Genomic DNA, 26192 nt, shown 5'->3' on the forward strand with positions numbered 1-26192 from the left:
ATGTAATTAATAAATACTGTTGAATAATGAACAAAAAATGTTTTGAGACAAAATAATATTCAAGAAAATTAATGCTGACATTTTCACAATATCAAATATATTATATTCATAGATAGTCCAGCTGGGAGGAAGAGAAGGAAGGGAGGTGTGAGGGAGGATGTAAGCAACTAAAGAGAAATAAAGAGCACCACATATTTTAGAGAAGATAATCCAATTTTTAGGTCCTTGAGGTTATTTTAATCTATAATATCTAACAGACTATCAGTAAAATAAATTCAAGAGAAATAATTTTTATCTAAGCACAATTAGCATGTTATTGCACATGAAATGATCCGAGCCCAAGGTGTCTTATATTTGGGCCAGATTTTTTAAAAAATTGAATACAATATTAGCATGACTGGTTTTACCAAACACACCTTCTCTTTCAGAACTTCACACCTATTCTGCCCACCCACATCACCATCACCTTCTCCCATTTCTAATTCTCTCTTCCTAGAAGATATTTTCTCTCTCATTTCCCAAGAAGAACTATCACAATGTCTATTTCTGAAGTAGTTTCTTCCACTTCTTAAATGAACAGCTTTATTAAGTTCACTAAAGTGAATACGGTGTTTATAGGAGGGATATCATACTACTTTAAGTCCAAATTTAAATAGGCCTGCATATTTCACACTAAAGTCTTCCAAAATTCATTATGGTAAGACATAAAGATAGAGCTCTGAGAAGCTGCCAAGAAAGATGAGTAACACAACTGAAAAACAAAGAATACTAAAAACTAAATTACTTAGCACTTTATTAACAATCAAAGAATTGCAAATTGCATAATCAGATGTTTGAAAAACTGGGGAGAAAAAAGCCTTCTAAGTCCTTTGTGTATTAATAAAAAGTTAAAATCACTCCAATGAACTAAACACAGGAGAATAAACAAAGAGGAAAAACAAAATCCCTCCCTAAAAGAAACACTCATATTATATACTGATTGAAAGCATTTATATATTGGTAAGAAACCAAATAGAGCAGAGTTCAAATGCCCTCTGACACCTACTACCTAGATCATTTCTGTAAGCTTTATTTTCCTCATATGTAAATGGAATATTCTAACCCTAATGATTTATTGTGAAGACTAAATGATAATATATGCAAAAATATTTAGCAGTATGCTTGGTACTTAATAAACATTTCATAAATGACTCAATTTTAAGATACGTTTCCAATATTTTAATATTTCTGATAATGGGGTAACATTTTACAACTAAAGTGAACATTTCATGCGGTTTTTAAAATCAATAAAAAGTTCTTAAAATGAATAGTTTATTAGAATGAAGTAAATACTAGACTCTGGCTTATTTTCATTCCCCCAGGATCTCACACAACACTATATGCACAAAGTAGGTGGACTTATCAGACAGTCAGGGAATGCTTGATAAAATTTAATTTCTTAAATAAAATATGTAATTAACAGAGCTGAACAACAACAAAAAAGTAGACCTAAGAAGGTTATCACTCGTTCTTGTCATATTCTTTATTTACGATTTGTCCAAACAATGGTGACTTGTTCCTCAAAGTGGAGATAACTGTAGCCTTCACCTTTCTTCCTTTTGGTTTGGATTACTAAATAGTTCTACCTGGTGGTTTCCCCTTAGAAATGTAAGTTACTTCAGGGAGTTATTCACAGGTACCGAGAACAAACGTCACAGGCAAGATCAAAGTCTAGTTCTTCAGTAGTATGCCACAATAATAGGAATTAAAAAATGGATCTCTACTATGGAAACCAACATCAATTGTGAATAATTACCACAACAGGTTCAGTTAACAACCATCATCTCATATAGATAGATACAATTAAAAAAAAAGAAGAAGAAAAATTTTCTCCTTGTGATGAGAACTCTTAGGATTAACTCTCTTAACAACTTTCCTTGATGTCCTGAGTCATTTTGACTTTGGGGAAGATGTGTGTCATGGAGCGTGGTGACGATGGAGGACGATTTACAGCACACTTAAAACACCTTCTCTCAACCATAACTCACACCCGACTGACTACACCAAGCAAGTTAGTTGAAACTTGTCATACACTGTTACTAAGGTTCCACACGCTGCTTCTCGTATTGAAGATCCCCGCCTTTCTGTTGGATGGCACTGGGCCGCAGCATTCACCGTATGTTTTGACCACAACAGAAAGGCTCCGTGTCAGACATCGCTTGGGATACGGCAATTTCTGTCAAATAAAAACATTAGGGTGTGTCCTCATCCACCTTATCCACCGGATCTGGCTATATGTGACTTCTTGCTCTTCCCCAAAGTCAAAATGACCATGAAAGGTAAAAGTTTTGAATCGATTCAGGACCTGGAGGCAGCCACGACAGCACCGCTAAAGACACTCAGGAAAGAGGACTTCCAGAACCGCTTCAGAAAGCGGCAAGAACGATGGGATAAGTGTGCTCAAAGTGAAAGGGAGTATTTTGAAGGGGATTAATGGCAATATGTCTTTTATTGTAATAAATTACTTAAAATTTAAACATTGACCATATTTTTTATCACACTTCATACAATATCCAGATTGAAACGAAGAAATAATACTGTCATAATTCACATATGACATGATTCTGTATGTAGAAAATACTAAAGAATTTCAAGGAAAACAAAAGCCTCCCAGACCTAATTAATTCAGCAAGTTTGCAGGATACAAGATCAATATACAGAAATAAATTGTATTTCTCCATAGTAGCAATGAAAAATATAAAACTTGATACAATCAACTAATATTTGACAAGGAAGCCAAAAATGGAGTTAAAAACAGTCTCTTCAATAAATGTCACTGGGAATACTAGCTATTCAAACATAAAAGAACGAAACTAGACCCCAATTTCAATATCATTCATAAAAATTAACCCAAAATGGACTAAATAAACACTTAAATGTAACACCTGAAACTATAAAACTTGTAGAAGAAAACATAGGAGGAAAGCTCCTTGACATGAGTCTTGGAGATGATTTTAGATATGACACCTAAAGCTCAAGCAACACAATCAAAAACAAACAACTGGGACTACATCAAACTAAAAGGCTTCCACATAACAAAAGAAATATCACCAAAATGAAAAGGCAACCTATGACACGCGGGAAAATGTTTTAAAATCATACATGTAATAAGGCATTAATATCCAAAATATAAAAAGAACTCATGTGGGACGGCCCGGTGACTCAGGTGGTTGGAGCTCCATGCTCCCAACTCTGAAGGCTGCTGGTTCGATTCCCACATGGGCCAGTGGGCTCTCAACCACAAGGTTGCTGGTTCCATTTCTCGAGTCCCCCAAGGGATGATAAGCAGTGCCCCCTGCAACTAAGATTGAACATGGCATCTTGAGCTGAGCTGACTCCCGGATGGCTCAGTTGGTTGGAGCGTGGGCTCTCAACCACAAGGTTGCCAGTTCAATCCCTCGAGTCCCGCAAGGGATGGTGGGCAGTGCCCCCTGCAACTAAGATTGAACATGGCACCTTGAGCTGAGCTGCCGCTGAGCTCCCGGATGGCTCAGTTGGCTGGAGCGCGGGCTCTCAACCACAAGGTTGCCAGTTCAACCCCTCGAGTCCCACAAAGGATGGTGGGCTGCGCCCCCTGCAACTAGCAACGGCAACTGGACCTGGAGCTGAGCTGCGCCCTCCACAACTACGATTGAAAGGACAACTTGAAGCTGAACGGCACCCTCCACAACTAAGATTGAAAGGACAACAACTTGACTTGGAAAAAAGTCCTGAAAGTACACACTGTTCCCCAATAAAGCCCTGTTCCCCTTCCCCAATGAAATCTTTAAGAAAAAAAAAAAGAACTCACATAACTCAATAGAAAATAATAATAATAATTATCCAATTAAAAAATGGACAAAATACCTGAATAGACATTTTTCCAAAGAAGATATTCAAAGGTCAATGGGTCCATGAAAACGTGCATTATTTACAATAACCAAGACATGGAAACAACCTAAGTGTCCACGGACAGACGAATGGATAAAGAAAATGACACACACACACACAATGGAATACTACTCAGCCAAAAAAAAGAGAAAGAAATCCTGTCATTTGCAACAATTTGAATGGACCTTGAGGGCATTACGCTAAATGAAATAAGTCAGAAAGACCAATATCGTATGATTTCACTTATATGTGGAATCTTTCCAAAACCACAAAATTTGAAAATAATTAAATAATTCATTAACACCACCATAAAAAATAACCACATACCTGAGAATAAATTTAACAAAAGAGTGTATCATACACAAAATGGCTCACTGTAATGACAAGCGGGGTGGAAAAGGAGGAGGGACACACGCTAGAATGGGGCTAATGAATTTATTTAGTAATATCTAACCAATTTATTTAGCAATATGTAATAGCAAAAGACAAAGGCAATTAATAGAATATGTTAATGTCAGAAAGTAAAGGTGGTTAAGACTAAACTATATACATTGATACCAATGTCACGTCAAAGGAATACACATACATACAAGTTTAAGAGACCCCAACATATGTTTACTATTGATCAAAAATCACTTGGCTAAATACACAAATAACATCAGTAAGGAGTATCCAAAAGCAGTAATAAGCTCTATAGGATAGTAACTGTTACAGTAGATGTCAAAAGCTCACCAAACGGGGAGAACAGCACTGGAAAAATCGTAAATCAAAACCTTGCCACGTATGTAGCTGAGAGAAACTCAGGTGTCTCCCACACCGCTGCTTGTTCATTCCCAAGAATGCTGCTGCTGTTGTTGTTGTCTTTGTTGTTGTTGTTGTTGTTGGAAGTCAAGGCATCTTCTGATGTTATAAACTGCAAGCTGCATGCAAGTTTTTACGGTGTTAACAATCTGAAGAATGTTGCTGCTGTTGTTGTTGTTGTTAGAAGTTGGGGCATCTTCTGATGTTTAAGCTGCAAGCTCCATGTAAGTTTTTACGGTGTTAACAATCTGAAAAATGTTGCTGCTGTTGTTGTTGTTGTTAGAAGTTGGGGCATCTTCTGATGTTTAAGCTGCAAGCTGCATACAAGTTTTCTAGAAGCTGACAAGTTCTCAAGAAGGCTAACCGTGGGAACAACACTGGAGAGGCCGGGAACCAGCCAGACCTCACCAGGTTCAGAGCTGAAAGTCAGGACATCCCCTGATGTTGTAAGCTGCATGTTGCTGGAAGTCTTCAGAAAGTTAGAATGATGAAACATCACCAATGACAAATGACCAAATGACGAAATAATAATTAATAATTAACACTGCCAACTGAGGTCTGTCATATATATTTTTTTCAGATGTAACTTAGAGCCAAGTTTCTTGTTCCTGCCTCCCCCTCCGGGAATGGCCAGTTCTGGGAGGGTCCGGCAGTTACCGATATGAATGTTGACCATCTGGCCAAAGGGCCAATTCATCCCTTTAAGCAATATCTACTGTTCTTGTTTGGGACCATCAGCCCAAGGTTTTCCAAAGCCTGGCAACGTGTTATATCGTCCTGATATAAATTAGCTACGTCTTCACTTCATCTGCTGATGTGACTGAAACAGACAGAACAAAGAGGGAATTCTCTCAACCCCTGATGAAGAATTTCTTTAACCCTAAGCTCACCATCACCTCACAACACAGACAGAACAACAAACATCATCTTGTATCTCCCCTACTCAAGAGAATGAGACCAAACAGAGAAACAACCTCATCCCATATCTCCACTGCTTGAGAGAATGAGACCCAGAAAGCAACATCATATCCAATGAAGAAACTATCAAGAATACATAAAACTCTCAAAATCCAACAAGACAATCCAATTTAAAAGTGGGCAAATAACTTGAACAGAGTCTGAAACATCTAAGGGAGTCTTAAGTGAAGAAAGGCTGAGCTACACTGTGTTCGAGAAAATTACAGGCAGGCCAAACAGAAGTACAGTTAATAACGTATCTGGAGTAGGGGCAAGAGAGAAGCATACCTAAACCTTTTCAGCAAAATCTGGTATTTACTGTTTTCCAAAGTCATTATTTTCTCCTGACTATATAAAGAATAATGGTATGTTCACTATAAAAATTTGGCAATAGGAAGTATATCTTTCTCCTTTATAATATGCATGTGTACAATATGTACATGTATAATAGATACAAATACAAGCAATTCCCAACATCAGGGAATGGAAAAACTGGTTTCTGTTTTTAAAATAGTAAGGCACAACAGGAACCAACTAACCAATGGGGTTTAGAACAACTGGTAAAAGATTCATTAGCTCTAAATCATAGCCCCCAACAGGACAGAAGGAAAAGAGTTGAGCCAAACCAAGAAATGAGGCAGGCACCTGCACTAAACCAAGAATAAAGACTATTTACCACCCTAATTACCGAGCTTCTTCACTGGGAAGATAAGCAGCAGGCCCTAGGTCCTTGTTGCACCTTAACAATGGTTAATTTGCCCTGAGAAAAAATGGTTAATTTATTTTGAAAGACTCCAACTCATCCTCTCATCTTGATTAATCCATATCTGTGATTGCATTTTTTAAACAAATGTGAATTTTTGTAAATTTGTGGCACTTACTGCATCATAATGATCTGTTTTCATCTAACAACATAAAGATTTTCAAAGTCATTAAACATTGCCTTCACATTATTTTTAATGGCTATAATAGCACTGCATTGAATGGCTGTGCTATAATTAAAAAATCCATACTGTTCAACATTCAACATATATTACATAAGGTGTCTTTTAAACAGAAACATACAAACATACATTAAAAGATTATGTAATGATCAGTTCATAAAAACATCTTGACCACAGGTTGGCATGAACCTAATTCTGTATTTCTTCTGAGAGCAATGGTTCAGTTTTCACTATTTCAGTGTACACAACAACTTTATAGAATTAACTACCATGAATAATGAGAATCTACTATTTATTATAGAAAATTGTCACTCTCACTAGCAAAGAAAAAATGCAATCAATACAAGTAAAATGTATTTTACAATTTCAAAATAGATGACATTATCTTTTCTTAAACTTAATATTTAAAAAAAACAATAGATAAGATCTGCAGGCATACACTGTGTGACAGTGGAAATTAGTAAAATCATTCCATAAAACAAAAAGATGGCCTTAAAATCTCTATGCACCTTGACATACAAATCCTACTTCACCTAATTAATTCTAAAGATGTAATCCAAGACGTAGATTCATACAGGCTCATCTTGACTCCAACATTTATAAAAGTGAAAAATTACAACTTAAATAAATGTTTCACAATAAGGCAATATGGTTTAAAAAAACACCAGACTGTTCAACATTCAGATAATTTCTTCTATTTATACGAATATTTAATAGCATAACAGCTTAATCTTACTCTTTTCTTAAACTTACCATTTTTTATTCTTCCTTACACTTCACCTCTCTCCTTTTATATGGACTTTTCCTACTAGACTGAATTATATGCTCTTTTTTTATGTCTCTAGGGATTTAGAAGATATACAAATTGCTCAAATTTTAATTGTCTTTACATTTTAAAATCATATTTCATCCCATTTTGGATAATTACCAGTGTGAAGAACAAGACAGTACCTACTGACACCGCAGGTGAAGATAAGACGTTAACCAGGTTTTACTCCGGCCTGCTCTGCCTCATCTAACCATCCCACTACCACGTCTCATTTTTTGATAAAACCTGGAATTTTAGATATTACGTACTTTCATTTTTATCTTCTGTTTGAAAATATCTCATCCTTGCCTTAAGTTTTAAATGCACATTAACAGTAATTACTAGATTTAACTCCCTGTTCAACCGGGTTCATTCTTCACAAATATTTATCTTACTTCTCCACTCTTGAGCTTTACATTTTAATAATTCATCTCTATCGGTCTTCTGAAGTATATCAAGTAAGTTTTTAGGAAAGAGTAATGTAAATGATATATTTTGACTCATTACATATTAATAATAATGTCTTCCTTTCACAGTTAAAACATGAACAACTCCTGGATCAGCCTCCACAACTCAGATCTTTTCTTCCATTGTTTTCAGGCCTACTTCCCCAAATTGTGGCAGAATTTCTCAAGGTTATCTTTCATTTTACTGATGGATTTTTATTTTTCAGTCATCTATCAGGTTGTCACTGCTTACACTGTTTTAAATTGAACAATCATGCTCTTTATTATCATTCTGTTTTTACTAACCTTGAATACAATCTTTCAAACTACTTTGTTTTCATACATGTCTCTTCTTGAAATATGATAAATTTTTTCTCGTGCATCTTACATGAAATTACTGAAAGACATCTCTTTTGATTCCTTCATATGGGTCATTCATTAGAATTACAGTATCTTCTCATGTGCCCTGTTGTTTTTCTCCTATCACCTTGTGTTTCAGAGGGAGGTCTGTTCTTTAATGGAAGTTGAGATCCATTCTCTTACAGCCTATAAATTCCTGGTCCAAGCTTTCAGATCCAGAAGAAAGGAAAAGGCGAATAAATTTTCAATTTATTACAGCTTCACTTTAATTTGGAAATCAAATCAGACTGGGAGGGAGGATCTGAAGCTAGTGATCACAGCAGCATATTCCTGTGTCTCTTGTGCATGTTCCTGGCAGCACCAAGTAGTCTGCTGATACAGTGCCCCTGCTTATTCTCTGGCACCCTGCGCTTATTCACAGCCAGCTGTAACTATACCTCTGATCTTTGCCCAACATACTCAATCATGTCAAGTATGGTTGCTATAACATGTATGTCCTTCAGCCTCTGGTGTATTTACCAAAGGTGCTAACAGAATCCAGATGCGGCCTACCTTCCACTCTACCCCATCTCCTCCTCATCACCCTCACCTGCAGCCATCATCCCTGGAGGTGTGGTTATTGTTCCTTATTTGGGTAAATTTCAACTTGCTTCTTTGAAAAGCAAATTCTAGACAAGCTCAGTAGGTGACCAAACATGTCGCTTTGCCTAAGTCTGAGGGATTTCCTGGAACCCAAACAAGGATAGGTGATGACGCAACAGCTCAGTCAGACTGGGGCATCCTTTAATCTCGAACCCTGGAGAAATTCTTCGAGGTTTCTGGTATGTGGTTATCTTTGCCTAAGTCTCAAGCACTGATGTAAAATTCCCGTTTACAGTCCATGGCTTCAATAACCATTAACTTGATAGTGACTATACATCTGTATCTTCCTCTGAGACTGCTCTGCTGAGCTGCAGGCTCAGATATCCAAAGCTCTCTAGATTTCATCACCATAGTTTTCTGTAAGCAACTCAAATGCAACCATGTCCAAAGCTGAACACAACCTCAAAGAAAGGAAAATGAATCTATCCTCCTTTCCTGAATCTCCTATCTAAATGAAGGGCACTTCCATCAAATCAGGCATTCAAAGCAGAATCCTAGTTGTTGTCAGACACCTTCCGAGAACCAGTATATTAGGATTGGGGCCTACTGTGCAAATAGAGGAAGTGGTGAGAACATTTGTCTAAAATAAAGGAATTAGAGCATTTAAGTCACAATAAAAAAGAGTTTGTACTTTATCCTGAGGATGATTCACTGGAAGATTTAAGAAAAATAAATAATTCGTCTTTAAACCATTTTCTACACAACTACCAAAATGGTATTTCTAAAAGACAAATCCAGCCATGTCAATTTACTATTTGAAATGACTCCTAATATTTTTCAGGATAAAATTAAAATGCCTTATTTCAGAATATGAGATGGTGCATGATCTGGCTCCTATCCATCTCTCTAGACTTGCCTCCCACCATTCCACATTTCTTATTACTGCTGAACCATACTGACAAAACAAAGTGTTCTTTAATAACTTGAACTTGAAAACCTGACTCTAATAATTCATAATTAAAATTTTTCAGAGAGAGCTTTTATATTAATCCTAGTTTTTAAAATTTACTATTTTTCCTCCGTGTCTGTCAAGGTTAAAAGACCCTATTCCCATCCTTGATTATCTACATTAAAGTCAATTAGCCATATGTATACGTACCTATTTCTGAACTCTGTTCTGTTCCACTGATCTCTATCTATCCTTAGATTTAGTACTTCATTGTTTTAATTACTCCAGCTTTATAGTACGTCTTGAAATCAAATGGAAAGATGTCATATTTTTTATCGTACAAAATCAACTGAGTTATTGTAATAGGTCCTACGCATTCTCACATAAATTTTAGATTCCAATTTGTCATTTTATTTTTAAAAAAACAAAATACCCACACATCCACAATAAAGCCTTGGGGAATTTTTGTTGAGATTGTGTTGAATCTACAGACCAGTTTACAGAGAATTGCCATCTTAACAATATATTGATAATTTTTTTTTCTCAAAAAGACCAATATAGCGATCTTCTCTCCACTGCAAATGGAGAAGAAAAGAACTCTGCATTTTATGTCACAAAGCACCTAAGAATCTTAAAAGTAATGTACTTTCTGCAGGGACAGTGTTTAGGAGGCATTATTAATTCATGTTAAGAAATGCATATGAGAGCCTTGAGTTATCTGTATCTAAAAACAAACAATTGATACACTTAAAACTATCTTCCACAGCTTTATGAAGACTGTTTGGAACAAGATATACAAACACAGAATAATTAAGTATATACTATGAATTCCTGTTTTTGTTTTTTTCTAATGAAGAGGAGCAGCAATGAATCTTTGAAGTTCATCATGGAAACCCACATAGCTTATGTGGGTTATGTGGGTTTTTCAGTTAAGAAAAAAAGTCTTGGAATCAGCAATTATATAGCTTTCCCCAGAACTGAAGAGTAAGACTCTTCTGAACTTTCCTGTGAGATTTCCTGGGAGAATTTAACAGATCTAAGATTATGGATATCGCACACAAGGGCCAAGTGGTGATCAATTAGTTTGCTCCTTCCAAGACCAGTCTGCATCCTTAAACTGTGTCAATGGCTTTCTGGCAGGATTTCAAAAATGTGGAAGTTTAAGAACAAATCCATTACCACTGGAAGAGCAGCTAAACGCGCATGCCTTACTGACAACTGATCGAAATTCACCATATTCAGCACACAATTATTCCTCTGTAGTAAATAATACCATTTGACACACATTTACTAAACACGTAATAAGAGTGAGGTATTGTGCTCTGCCACATGCTCTTATAAAAGCAAAAATTAAAATAGTGATGTTTAAAGGAAGACCGCTTAAGGGATATGGAGTTTATACCTTCCCTGGGTACTCTAAGATCTATCCTTATTTTAAGTTCAAGATTACCATCTTGAATAACATTAACTTAATCATTTGTAGAATTACCTTTACTGAATTATGCTCCCAACTTTAAACAAAGACCACCATGGAAAAGTAATATGAAACACACACACACACAATTCAAACAATATCCATTACAGCCCTTACTGATTCCATATGAAAAATTTCTTCTCAAATTTAATATGATGAAAATCTTCTCTTGCAAAGATTGTACGTTTCCACCTTTCCAATGTCTGGCACCTCATTTTACTCTAGCTGCTGAAGAACTTACAGACAACTTGTCTTTCAATTTTTATTATAAAATAAAGCAGATACAAAGAAAATTGAGTATATACCCAGAAAGGGAATTACTGGACCGTGTGGTAGTAATATTTTTAATTTTTTGAGGAACCTCCATACTGTTTTACATACTGGATGCACCAATATACAATCTCCAATTGGGCGAAAGGTTTCCCTTTTCACCACATCCTGGCCAATACTGATCTAATCAATACTTATCTTTTTGATGACAGAAATTCTAAGAGGTGTGAGACGATAACTCACTGTGGTTTAGATTTGCATTTCCCTGATGATTAGTGATGCTGAGCACCTTTTCATGTACCTGTTGGACAAATGTAAGTCTTCCCTAAAAGAGTTTACTCAGTTTCTCTGCCCATTTTTTAACGACATGGTTTGTATTTTCTGCTATTGAGTTGTATGAATTCCTTATATATTTTGGATATTAGTACCTTATCAAATACACAATTTGTAAATATTTTCTCTCTTTCCACAGGTTGCCTTTTCATTTTGTTGATGGTTTCCTTTGTTGTGCATAAGCTTTTTAGTTTAATGTAGTCCCACTTGTTTATTTTTGCTTTTATTGCCTTGCTTTTGATGTCAAATCCAAAAAAATCACTGCTAATACCGATGTCAAGAAGCCTTTTCCCTGTTTTCTTCTAGGAGCTTTATGGTTTCGGGTCTTAAATTTAAGTCTTTGACCCACTTTAAGTTGATTTTTGTGCATGCTATCAAATACGGGTCCAGTTTCATTCTTTTGCATGTAGCTGTCCAATTTTCCCAACATCATTTATTGAAGAGATTATCCTTTCCCCATTGTATATCCTTGGTTTATTTTTTGTAAATTGACCACTTATGCATGGGTTTATTACTAGGCTCTCTATTCTGTTTCATTGAGCCATGTGTCTGTTTTTAAGCCAATACCATACTGTTTTGATTATTACAGCTTTGAAATATAGTTTGAAATCAGGAAGTGTGGTGCTTCTAGCTTTGTTTTTCTTTTTCAAGATTGCTTAGGGTATCTTGTGGTTTCATGCCAATTTTAGAATTGTTTGTTCTATATCTATGAAAAATACCTTGTAATTTTAATAGGGATCACATTTCATCTGTAGATATCTTTGGGTAGTATGGACATTTTAACAAATTAATTTTTACAATCCATAAGCATGGGTTAATTTCCACTTATTTGTGTCCTTTTCAATTCTTTTCATCAGTGCCTTATAGTTTTCAGTGTACATGCCCTCCACCTCCTTGTTTAAAATTATTGCTGGGTATTATATTTCTTTGATGCTATAGTAAATATGATTGTTTTCTTAATTTCTCTGATATTTTTTATTACTGTATAGAAAAGCAACTGATTTCTGTATACTGATTTTGTATCCTGAAAATTAAGAGAATTTGTTCATTAGTTCTAACAGTTCTGTAATGGGCTTTTTAGGATTTCCTATATGTAACATCAGGTCATCTGCAAATACAGTTTTACTTCTTCATTTCGGTATTGGGAGGCCTTTATTTATTTTTTCTTGCCTTATTGCTCTGGCTAGGACCTCCTGCGCTCTTACTTTCATTGAACTTTTCTACTGTCTTTTTAAGTCTCTATTTCATTTATTTCCACTCTGATCTTTGTTATTTCTTTCCTTCTGGCAACTTTGGCTTAATTTGTTCTTATCTACCTAGTTTTTTTGTTTTGGGTTTTTTTTTTTTAAATTTTATTGGGGAATACTGGGGAACAATGTGTTCCTCCAAGGCCCATCAGATCCAAGTCAGTGTCCTTCAATCTAGTTGTGGAGGGTGCAGCTCAGCTCCAAGTCTAGTTGCCATATTCAATCTTTAGTTCAGGGGCACAGCCCACCATCCCATGGGAATTGAACTGGCAACCCTGTTGTTGAGAGCTCACACTCTAACCAACTGAGCCATTCAGCTGCCCCTTCGGAAGCTCAGTGACAGCTCGTTGTCTTCAATCTAGTTGTGGAGGGCGCAGCTCACTGGCCCATGTAGGAATCAAACCAGCAACCCTGCTGTTCAACCCTGTTGTTCAGAGCTCACACTCCAACCATCTGGCTGCCCCTCTACCTAGTTTTTTGAGGTGAAAAGTTACGTTATTTATTTTAGATCTTCCTTGTTTAATGTACACATTTATCACTATAAACTTTCCTCTTAACTGCTTTTGTTGCATCCCACAAGTTTCAGTATATTGTATTTCCGTTTCCATTTGTTTCAAGATATATTTTTATTTCCCTTTTAATTTCTTCCTTGACCCATAGGCTGTTCAGAAGTATCTTGTTTAACCCCTACATATATGTGAACTGTCCGATTTTTTTTAAATGAAGTATAATTGACATACAACATTTTATTAGTTTCAGGTATACAACATAATGATTCAATATTTGTATATATTGCCAAATGATCATCAAAATAAGTCAACATTCATCACCATAGTTACAGAATTTTTTTCTTGTGATGAAAACATTTAAGATTTATTATCTTGGTAACTTTCAAATATGCAATACAGTATTACTAACTATAGTAGGAAAGATGTGTATTACATCCCATTACTTATTGATAACTGCAATTTTGTATGTTTTGACTCCCTTCGCCCATTCTGCCCAACCCTAACCCCCCACATCTGGCAACCACTAATTGTTCTCTGGATTATGAGCTTGATTTGTGGGGTGTTTTTTTTTTGAGGGTCTACATATAAGAGAGATCATGATATTTGTCTTTGTCTGACTTATTTCACTTAGTATAATGCCATCAAGGTCCATCCATGTTGTTGCAAAAGGCAAGATTTCCTTCCTTTTTATGGCTGAGTAATATTCCATTGTATGCTAAGAGAATACAATAGCTGAACTGAAAATTTCAATAGAGGAGTAAAAATAGTACACTAGATCAAATGGAAGAATCAGCAAAGACAGGGCAATTCATCAATCAGAGAGGTAAAAATAAAATAAAAATGAAGCTAGCTTAAGGGACTTATGAGACACCATCCAGTGGACAGCCTACATGATAAGGATCCCAGAAGAAGAGGATAGAGAGAAAGGGGCAGAAAGCTTATTGAAAGAAAATGGCTGAAAACTTCCGTAACCTGGGGAAAGAAATGGACACCCAGGGCCAGGGAGTTCCAAAAAAAGATGAATTCAAAAGGACACACACCAAAATGCATTACAATTAAACTGAAAAGTTAATTTCAAAATCAGCTTGTTTCACAGACTACACAGACTACAGAAAAACAACTTGTTTCACAAGCTCCATAGACTACAAATAGATTTTTTAGCAGAAATGTTCCAGACCAGGAGGAAGTGGCACGAGATATATTGAGACTGCTAGAAGACAAAAACTGCCAACCAAAAATACAGTAAGTCCTTACTTAACATCACTGATAGGTTCTTAACCATGTCAGGTTAACCAAAGCATGACATATAATGAAACCAATTTCACCACAGGCTAACTCATATGAAACGAGTTAAGATCCTATGGCATCTCATCAACATTATAGTGAAACCATGTTGAACAAAACATTATTCAAGGACCTGCTGCACTCTACCCAGCAAATCTGTCCTTCAGAATAGAAGGAAAGAAAGGGTTTTCCTGACAAGGAAAAGCTGAAGGAGTTCATCACCACTAGATTTGGTCTTACAAGAAATGTTAAAGGAACTTCTTCAAGCTAAAACGAAAGAGCATCAAGTAGCAACAGCAAACGTATGCAAGTATAAACCTCACAGGTAAAGATAAATATATGGTTAAGTTCAGAATATTCTAATGTTGTAATAGTGGTGGTAAATCACTATAAACCTAGAATTTATGTGTTAAAAGACAAAAGTAGTAAAAATAACTACAATAACATGCTAATGAATACACAAGTCAAAAAGATATAAATTGTGATATCAGAATCATTAAATGTGGGGGAGAGTAAAACGTAAAGCTTAAGTTTATATTCGAAGTTTTTATGAGTTTAAAATACTGTTATAAATAAGATGTTCTTTATAATAACTTTAAATGGGATTTTACTTGATACCCCTGTGTTTCTCATGTTTACACTTATGTGAAATTAGCATTCCTAAACTTTTAAAAGAACGTAGTGTTCAGGGCAGTTTTTCTCACTTTACCGAATTCAGTCTTCTGTTGTTTTCATGTAATATTCAAATGAGTGTAGCTTCCTTTCTGAGATCTTCCCCGCTGTTCCTGTCCATCCTTATCTGAACCTTCTCTTTCCTTCCCCTTTCATTCCTGTCACTTTTCCCTATTCTACTCAATTTTGATGCTACCATTCTTTTCAATTTTGTTTCTACTCAGTGCGGTACCTTGTTCTGGCGGAGAATTCACAGGTCCATTTCGAGAATCCTTTGAAGCCAGTGTGCTCTATCCCTTTTGGTCTTTATCGTGGACACATTGTACTTGCCCTGACACTGGAGTGGACAGCCCCAAGCCTCATTTCACCTGCTGCTCTGAATATAGGCCCACCACATTGTCTAGTAAAATAGCTGAGGCAATTCTGAAGGTGTCCTGCATTGTAAGTTCAATGAAACACCCCCATTCACTCTCTCTCTGCTCACTCCTGCAGACAGCAGTGCTATGGAGGTCTTCTGGCTGTGAGTGGTCTGCCGTTCCCTGATTTTATTTCTGGATGCCTGAGGTAGTTTTATGGTGTGTTTTCTGGATGTGCTAACTAGTTTCATTGGTTTTTGTGTGGGTATCCCAAAAGAGTCAAGAAAATTATGACATGGCCATATTCATTTCCTAGCATCCCTCTCAAAACCAAATTTCAGACAAAACAATTATATCTTTATAATATACTTACTATATACTTACTATTTTTTGTCATTTTTTTAAGTTTATTGGGGTGACAATTGTCAGTAAAGTTACAGTTGTACAATTCTGTAATATATCATCTATAAATCACATTGTGTGTTCACCACCCAGAGTCAGTTCTCCTTCCATCACCATATATTTGACCCTTTACCCTCATCTACCACCCCTCTCCCCCATTACCCTCTGGTAACCACTAAACTATTGTCTACTGACATTTATTTCTAATTGTTATTAAACCACCTTGTTGTGTCATCTCATTCTCTGCTGAAACAAGGCAAAAAATACTCCAATTCCATGATTACAAAACGTTTATTTTAGTAAGTTCTTTAAATCTTTCTCAGTTTTCAATACTTCTAAATGATTCCTGGTTCATTGTTAAGACAACCTACAAATGCTTACCCTTTTAAAAATTCCTTCAACTCTACCTACGGTTCTCTAGTTTCTGTTGGAGTCTTAGAATGAGACCACTAAAGACCCAAATAATCATTCAAACAAAAGAACATAAAGTGTCTTTAAAAATCTGAACATGATCTGAGTAGAAATGCCACGTTTACGTATTATAACCTTGTCTTCCTTGAATACTGGGGTGTAGTACACATGCAGTAGGTTTTCTCCTTGTCTAGGAGTCAGCAAACTACATCCCAGTCTCACAATATATGTTGTAAATAAAGTTTTACTAGAACACAGCCATGCCCATTCCCTTATGTATGATCTATAGCTGCTTTCACACTACAACAGCAGAGGTAAATAGTTGCACCAGAGGTCATATGTGACCCACAAAGCCTGGCCCTTTACAGAAAAAGTTTGCCAACCACTGTCTAGTCTAGAGATTTACCAAATGAGCTTCCATGAGCAGAACCTAGGGGCCCTACTGGTAATTCTGACTCTGTTGTATTAAATGTCCAGCACATTGCAGAACGGTTAACATCCCTCAGGAACTAAAATGCTAGTAAGCAGCAATTCCAGTCCTTGTGTCAACCAAAATTCCCTCCACGTCTCCGAACACTTGGAAAAAGTAGAAATACTATTTCCGGTGAGAATCTATGAAGAACTAAATTAGATCAAACTAAAGGAGAAAAGTATAGTCCATAAATTCTAAATGCTACCAAGACAGATGAGAAATAGTTACCTTTCTTAAGAGCAACCTGAAAGTCTATCTTCCCCTTTGGCACTTAGCCAAAAATAAACTCATTTCTTAATAAAATTAGGCTTTATAATTCAATTACTGTATTAAGACATCATGATACTTACTTTTAAATATTAAAGTTTAAAAATAAATGCATAAGGCAATCTTACCGATTTGTTCCATCCAGATTTGATTTATGGATGAAATTGAGTTTTGCATCTGCCCAATAAAGCTTCCGTTCCTCATAATCCAAAGTCAGTCCATTTGGCCAGTAAATTTCAGTGTTTATTATAATGAAGCGACTTGAACCATCCATTCCAGCACGTTCTATCTTTGGTACTTCTCCCCAGTCTGTCCAGTACATGAACCTAAAAATTATATAAACAATAAACCATGACACAAGCAGCTTAATAGCCAAGCATTTTATAATTATCACTATTAAAGAAAACTCTCTCAGAACACTAAAACTGAAACCCCTAGAAGTTATCAAAATTTTAATAATCTACCTTTCTGACACCATCATGGTAATAATTCAGACAAACATTATCAAGGATGTAAAAAACATCTGATCAAAGTTTATTGGGAAAAAGGATATTTACACTACCTCAAAGTATATCCCCACAGATTACTTATTAATGACAAAAGGGGAGTGGTAACTTGAGAGAAAATAAACTTGGTGGATACCACCTTAACCACATCATTTAAATAAACATCAATAAGGGAACAAACTGGTATCACACATGTGATGCAATGGAAAAGATATACCATCTCTTATGTAGATCGCTTACACAGTATTCCTGTCCAAAACTTGCATAATCTAAACAAGATTATTAAGAAACAGAGAGAACCAAGTTGAGGAACATTCTAGAAAACTGGCTTTTGAAAATATCAATGTCATGAAAGTCAAAGAAAGGCTGAGGAACTACTCGAAGAGATGAGAGGAAGATAAAGAAACATGGTAACTATATAAGTGTATGATTCCAGACTGATCAGTTGGGGAAAATACTATAAAGACATTATTGGGAAACCTATCAAATTTGATGGACTGTCAAATTATATAATAGAAATGTACTAATGTTAATTTCCTAAATATGATCATTGTACTAAGGTTAAAGTATACAGGATTTCATTGTTCTATTTTTACTTCTATCCTGCAAGTTCAAAATTTTTTCAAAATAAAGAAATGGAAGTTTTAACAGTCTCATTCCAGGGGGGAAAAAGAAAATTTTCCTTGACTTAAAGGTAAAATTCTTAATGTGCTATATTTCAATTAGAAGCATATTTTTAAAAAGGTAATGAGGATGCTACAAGTCAGATGAGGTACTCAATAAACGTGCTTAAACACAACTCAAATTCAAGTATAACTTCTACTCAAAAAATTGGTGGAATGGTAATACTGGAATGATTCCATTTGTGCATATTGGTATTTCACATAAACTGCTTACTCAAAGCAATGATGGGAGGGGGCTATCAGGTGGGGAATAAACATACTTCCTAGATACAAGGCACTGTGCTAACTGCTTTACATACATTATTTCACTTATGCCTTATAGCAACGTTATGAAATATTATCTCCATCACCATATTTCAGATGAAAAAAGCTCAGAAAGGTTAGTACATTGCTCAAACTAACACAGCAGAAATTCAAACCTGTATCCCCCAAATTCCAATACTTATGCCCTAGGTCAGAGCCTTGATTTATAAAGAATAAAAGGCAAAGTGTTCCCTAAATTGAGGATAATGATTGGATAGTCCAAAATAAGAGGAAGGGGAATGGTCAGATTCACACAAGATAAAACTATATAAGAAGGTAAGCTAGACAATTTTAGATCATATTAGAATTTTTGTTTTTTATTCTAAGAGTAAACATAAAAGCACTTGAAGATTTTTAAGGTTGGAGCTGAAATGACCAGCTTACTTTAGCGGGGCGACGGGGGTGGGGGAGGAGGTTGGAGGAGGGAAGGGAGCATAGCTGCAGTGTGAAGAAAGACTGGAGGAAAGCTAAAAAGAATAAAAGGCCAGAGCTCCCAGAATGGCTCTGTGAGAAGCTCAGCAAATCCTCTCCCCTAAACCCAATGAAAAAAAAAGATTGTCAAAAAGAACTAAAGTCTCTGAAAATCAATCAAAGGACATATAACAAAATGAGAAGCATTTATTCAAGAAAATCTACCAAATCTCAGTAAGAGCCATGGTATTTCAGGTAGAGGTTGTTCGCACTACCACCCACGGTACTGCTGGGTTTGTGGCACAGTCTACCTGGAGCAGACATGGCAGGCCACAAAGACTGGTAACGAAGTGGCCCTGCAAGAGAGGGCAGACTTTATTTGGAGTAGTTAATGGGAAAATCCATGCCTAGGAATGTCGTCAAAAGCAAGAGCACTCTCAGTGGCAAACCGTCAGAGAGAGTTATTATCCTAGTAATACTGCTGGGGAAGGCAACAAAACGGCGTGTCTCTGGGAAAGAGACAGCCAAAGAGGGCCTTGTTAAGTACACTTTCATCCGCAGTGGTCAGGAAGGCTGTGCGCATGTAGAAGGCCATTGTGCTCAAGAAACACCAGAAGAGAATCCTTGAAGATTAGTCTCTGGCTGAATGTGGGACAAACTTTAACCTTCCTAAAATTTTAACATTCTCCAAACCACAGTTTCGGAGAAAAATGGTGAAATACTTACTGACTCCGGCATTTAGGAACAACCTCTAATCAATCATTAGTAGACCACTAAAATATAGTGATCCAGGGGCAAGCCCTAGAAAGCTAGGCATAAAAATATTTTTTAAGGGAAAAAAAAAGAAGTTGAGCAGTGACTTTAGAAGCAGACAATGAGGGAAACATTCAAAAGAATTAGTTGAGGCAAGTCATTAAACAAAAACAACAGCAAAGCAACAACAAGTCAGTGAGGGCTCAGAAGCCCTATATGCTATAAAGATGTCAATTATCTGTCTGACAAAACGTGTTTCGCCGAAAATAAGACCTAGCCGGACAATCAGCTCTAAGGCGTCTTTTGGAACAAAAATTATTATAAGACCCGGTCTTATATAAGATCCTATCTAATATTATAGTAAAATAAGACCGGGTCTTATATTAATTTTTGCTCCAAAAGACGCCTTAGAGCTGAGTGTCCGGCCAGGTCTTATTTTGGGGGAAGCACAGTATTACAGGAACTGAGCATTCTCTCAGTTCATCTCTCCCGTTCACCTTACCTCCTTTTACTGAACAGCTCTTTGCCCTGATGCCCTGGGACAAATAACCATCAAAGAAATTTGTCACTGTGGGTATTATAAGGGTGTTGTTTGTTACATTATATAGCAGCTTCTTTAGGAGGACTAATAGGTAGAAATTGGTTTCATTATCAGAAGTATAGATGATTTCTTAGTAAATGGCATTTACCCTAAGGAACATTAACTCTTATAATAGGTATTGTTTCTTAGATTGACTTAGATTATTCCTGGGGCCTATTCCAGATAAAATTTTTATTTCTATTAACTGTGCTCTTCTTATACATCCATCATCACACCTCATTCAATCTTTCAACATTAGAACAGGATAAAAATATAAACAACATTCAAAAGTGACAAAGAATGGCCAACAAATCCTATGGCCATTCACTCACAAAATGTTGTGCAGAGCTGGTATTTTGGAGTGGCTATTTAGCATCTAAACTACCTTGCTATATTTGAAGAATCCTCCACCTTATAAAGCAGAACCATCTCCTGAAACTAAAAAAACCGAAAACACCAGGTATTTACTTTCCAAACCTCCCTTGCGATTGGCAAAAGGGCATGAGATCTGGGTTTTGCCACTCAGACAAACCAAGAAAAGGAGGAGGTGGAGATGGAAGAAAAGGGGGGAAAGGTGGCAGCAGTAGCAAGGACCACAACCAATCCATCCTGATGAGGTGGGGGAGGGGCAATAGCGATGGCTAAGTAAATCCAGTTTGAATTAATTCATCCTTCTTTAATCCAGTTTTACAAGGGAGCACTGGCAGCAGTTTTAGGATTATCTGTTGCCTCAGGTCACTGACAGTAGAAATAGGGTGAACATGCCACATAACAGTGATACCGTCACTTACGAGGTCTGCAGTATGATTTGTAGTATTGTTCCTGGCTACACATTCCAAGCCTGGTTCTTCTATCATTTAGGAAATTCTGAGTAACCCAACAGCTCTTTAAAAATACCTTTTCTGTTTAAATTAGAGAGATTTCTATTGCTTAAAACCATGAACACTAACACACATTTTAGATCTAAACACCATCCCAAAGCAGCACTTTAAAGTTTAAACAAAGTTACTTCATCTCTTGCGCCAACAAAGCCTCGTATCTTAGAACTCAACACCCACCATCTTACAAATGTCATGTTTCAAAAGTCTCACAGCTCAGCCCACAATCTACTGTGACTCCTTTCATTAAAGGCCAATGTCAACATTCATGAGAATGACTGACAGCTGTCAGGCAAATTACATCCTGAATCGTCCATCTGTACATTTACCTGAAACAGTATCTTAATGAAAACTGATATAAAGGGAACAATTTGTGACAGACGGAAAAGCCAAATGAAGATTAAAATATGTAACGTATGTCACCATAAACAATGAAACAATGAGATGTAAAAGAAAGAACTGAACTGTGTGCTTTATCCACACCTTTGTAACGTCAAAACCCAATAATCATCAATACATAATGACCATGAGATAAGTGGTTCTTGAATGTTCAGAAATCAGAATTGTACATACAATTAACAGTTATGCTATAGCCTGAATGTGTATGTTGAAATCCTAACTCCCACGATGATATGTAGTATTACCAAGTATGACCTCTGTGGGTGATTAGGTCATGAGGGCAGAATCCTCAGGAACCGGATTAGTTCCCTTATAAAAAAAAAAGGCCCAAGAAAGCTTCCTTGCCCTTTTTCAACAGGTGAGATTACAGTGGGGAAAAAAAAAACAAAAAAATAACAGCCAAGCAGGAAGTAGACCCTCACCAAACACCAAATCTGCCAGTGCCTTGATCTTGGATTTCCCCACCTCCAGAACCGTGAGAAATAAACTGCTGTTTACAAGCCACCAGTTATGGTATTTTGTTATAGAAGTCTGAACAGACTAATACAAGCCTATCTTTAGCACAATGTTTATAGATTGTGCACATCCCTCCCCATACAAATACACTAATAATAACAGTAGTAGCAGAAGCAGTAGCAGAAGCATAAAATACTAAAGCATAAATTTTCAACCCTGGCAGCATTTGAGAATGACCTAAGAAACTCATTTAAAATGTCTGTAATTTGGGTTCTTCCATCAGAGAGTCTCATTAAATTGGAGTGGGATGGGACTCAGGTATCAATATTGTCTAAAAGCTCCCCCAAGGAATTCTAATGCACTCGGGGTTTAGAAGCAGTAAGAAGAAATCTGACTTTCTCAAGTACCTGTTTACCCATAGCACTCTGTTTCTGTACAGGTGGTGCTAATGTGTCTAACTCATTAACCAGCCGACCGTAAGTATTACCTAATATTAATAATTAGCCCCAGGTGGCACTCAGTCCTTAAGTTGTGGAAGATCATGTAAGGGAACAAAGCACCAAGTAAATTCCTTCCCACATAATGGCCTCCCATATTTCTTCAAACATTTTATAATTTGAGAAGTGGAATTTTAAAAGTTCACAATTTCTGCTTAAATTTTACTAAGTAGAAATATACAAAGATCTGTGAAGATAAAAAGGGATTTTCAAATTTCTTCTACAACTTTTCAAGCTTTTGGTAATCCAATTCTTTACATATATAACAGCAACCCTCAATTGGAGATTTTAATTTGTTAATTCATTCAATACATTCCACACAACAGAGCTTCATTTTACTTATAAGATATGAACACTTAAGAGTATCACAATTAAATATCTTTTAAAAGCTTTTGTTTCCAATTTAGAAGATGTTGCCAAAATGGTAAAAAAAAAAAAAAAAAAGGAATTACATGTATGTTATTTAGGAATTTTCATCAAAATACAACATAAACAGGATACAGCTGACACTTCAACAACATGGGTTTGAACAGTGCAGGTCCACTTGTACGTGGATTTTTTTCAATAAATACATAGAAAAATTTTTTAGAGATTTGTGACAATTTGAAAAAAATTCACAAACCACAAACCTAGAAATGTTGAAAAACTTAAGAAAATGCATAAAATATATGTAGACACTAGTCTATTTTATCATTTACTACCACTTATAATAATCTATAATAAAAAGTTAAAATTTATCAAAACTTAGAGACTGTACCTGGTACGACTGTACATGGTACCATTCAGTCAAGAGAAACGTAAACCAACACAAAGATGAAGTATTAAGTCATAACTGCATAAAATTAACTGTAGTACATACTGTACTATTGTAACAATTTCGTAGCCACCGCCCATTGTTATTGTGGTGAGCTCAAGTGTTAAGTATCTACTGAAAAGCGTGTGATGCAAATCACCTCTGCGTGAGCAGTTCGTCTCTCCAATAAATTTCGTGTCACAGTGAAAAGTGATCGTATTTTTCATCATGCCTAGTGCAACAGTGTAAATCTTGAATAAATACCATGGGACCCATACAAAGTGCCACTAGTGAGGCCAGAATTGCTCCAAAGAAGCAGAGAAAAGTCATGACATTACAAGAAAAAGTTGAGTTGCTTGATGTGTACCATAGATTTGAGGTGTGTAGCTGCAGTTATCCGCCATTTCAAGATAAAGGAATCGAGCATAAGAACCACTACAAAAGTCAGAAAAGGGCATTTGTGAAGCCATTGCTGCAGATACGCAATCAGGTGCAAAAAGCTTGCACATTCTGTGAAATACTTTTTTACCTCATATTGAAAATGCAGCTTTTATGTGGGTGCAGGACTGCTGTAAGCAAGGCATACCTACAGACTATAGTATGACTTGAGAAAAAGTGAAGTCATTACATGACAACTTAAATGAAGATGAAAGATCTAGAACTGGAGAATTTAATGCCAGCAAAAGATGGTTTGATAATTTTAGAAAGGAGTTTGGCTTACAAATTATCAAGGTAACAAGAGAAGCAGCTTCTGCCAACCAAGAGGCAACAGACAAGTTCCCTGACGCCACTAAGGAAATCGTTGAGAAAAAAAAATATGCCTGAACAGATTTTTAATGCAGACGAAAGTGCCCTACTCTGGGTAAAAAATGCCACAAAGGACATTTATTAGTAAGGAAGAGAATCAAGAGCTAGGACTTAGGCAGGAGGGGACAGGCTAACTACTATTTTATGTAAATGCAGTCAGGCTATGATCGGGACTGCCCTTATCTGCAAAGCTCCTAACACCTGAGCCTTGAAGGAAAAAGATAAACACCAGCCAGCAGTCTTTCGGTTGTACAAGAAGGCCCAGACAGGCCCAGACGACGCAAACCTTTTTCTGCATTGGTCCCATCGATGCTTAGTCCCTGAGGTCAGGAAATACCTGACCAGTAAGAGACAGCTTTTTCAAGTTCTTCTGATATTGGACAATGCCCCTGGCCACCGAGAACCCTGTGGGTTCAGCACCAAAGGCACTGAAGTGCTCTACTTGGCCACAAACACAATGTCTCTAATTCAACCTCCAGATCAGGAGGCCATACCAGCTTTTAAGGCTCACGACACACAGTACTCTGTGGAAAAAATAATCAACGCTATGGAAGAGAACCTAAACCTAGACAGACAGAACATCACGGAAGTCTGGAAGGATTACACCATTGAAGACGCCATCGTTATTATAGGAAAAGCTGAGAAAGACATTAATCCTGAAACAGTAAGTTCCTGCTTGAGAATACTATGTCCACATGTCGCACATGACTTCACAGGATTTACAAAAGAGCCAATCAAGGGAATCTTTAAAGAGACTGTGGATGTGGATATGGTGATAAAGGAAGTAAAAAAGGAAGGGAGGGAGGGAGGAATAGATGTGAGGGTGAAAGGTTTCGAGATAGGGATCTTGGAGAAATACAAGAGCTAAGAGACACCACACCAGCAGAATGAACAGAAGATGACTTGATGAAGACAAGTGCTTCCAAACGGTGCCAGACACCGAGGAAGAAGACGTAAAAGTAGTGCCAGAAAACAAACTGGCATCAGACAATCTAGCAGAAGGATTCTGATTATTCAAGACTGCTTCTTTTGACTTCTTTTACGACAAAGACCCTTCTATAATACAGGCACCGAAACTACAGCAACTGGTGGAAGAAGGCTTCGTACCATACAGGAACATTTTTAGAGAAATGAAAAAGAAAAAAAGTCAGACAGAAATTACAATGTATTCCCCTAAGGTTCCACCAAGTGCGCCGTCTCTCCTGCCTCTCTTCCACCTTCTCCCCGAGACAGTCCCAACTCTCCTCCTCCTCCTCCTCCTCCTCAACCTCCTCAATGATGAAGGCCTTTGTGATCCACTTTCACTTAATGAGCAGTAACAACCACCATGCCGTACCATTATACATAGTGATACCTGCCATACGTCATGCCACACATACCTGTTGTGTATGTGTCTTCATGTGAAAATCCAGTAACTGCACGGCAAGAACTGTAGGAGAATGTTTTTGTCATCATCATTGCCTAATATTTACTGTACAGAACGTCATGTGCAAGACTTGTACTGAAGTGGCTAGCCTACCCTTACATAGGCATAAGGTGAGTGATATTTCATATAAAATTAATAATGTGTTAGTTTTCTTACTGTTTTATAACTTTGTTTCAAAGAATTATGCTACCATACAGTATTCCTCTCTTGTAATTGGAGAAACCACGTATCAGCCTATCATCAGAAG

General features: G+C 36.6%; 1 protein-coding gene across 2 annotated transcripts in view; it reads right to left on the minus strand.

Annotated features, from left to right (window-relative positions):
- The window catches only part of LRP6 (LDL receptor related protein 6), a 125647-nt gene that overhangs the window by 59959 nt on the left and 39496 nt on the right, over positions 1-26192 (minus strand). For both annotated transcript variants that reach the window (XM_081060889.1, XM_081060890.1), the window contains exon 3: positions 17582-17779. In XM_081060889.1, the coding sequence (XP_080917015.1) occupies positions 17582-17779 (198 nt within the window). The remainder of the gene's footprint in view (positions 1-17581; positions 17780-26192) is intronic.

Source organism: Rhinolophus hipposideros (assembly GCF_964194185.1).
Source record: "Rhinolophus hipposideros genome assembly, chromosome: 9".
NCBI classification, from domain to species: Eukaryota; Metazoa; Chordata; class Mammalia; order Chiroptera; family Rhinolophidae; genus Rhinolophus; species Rhinolophus hipposideros.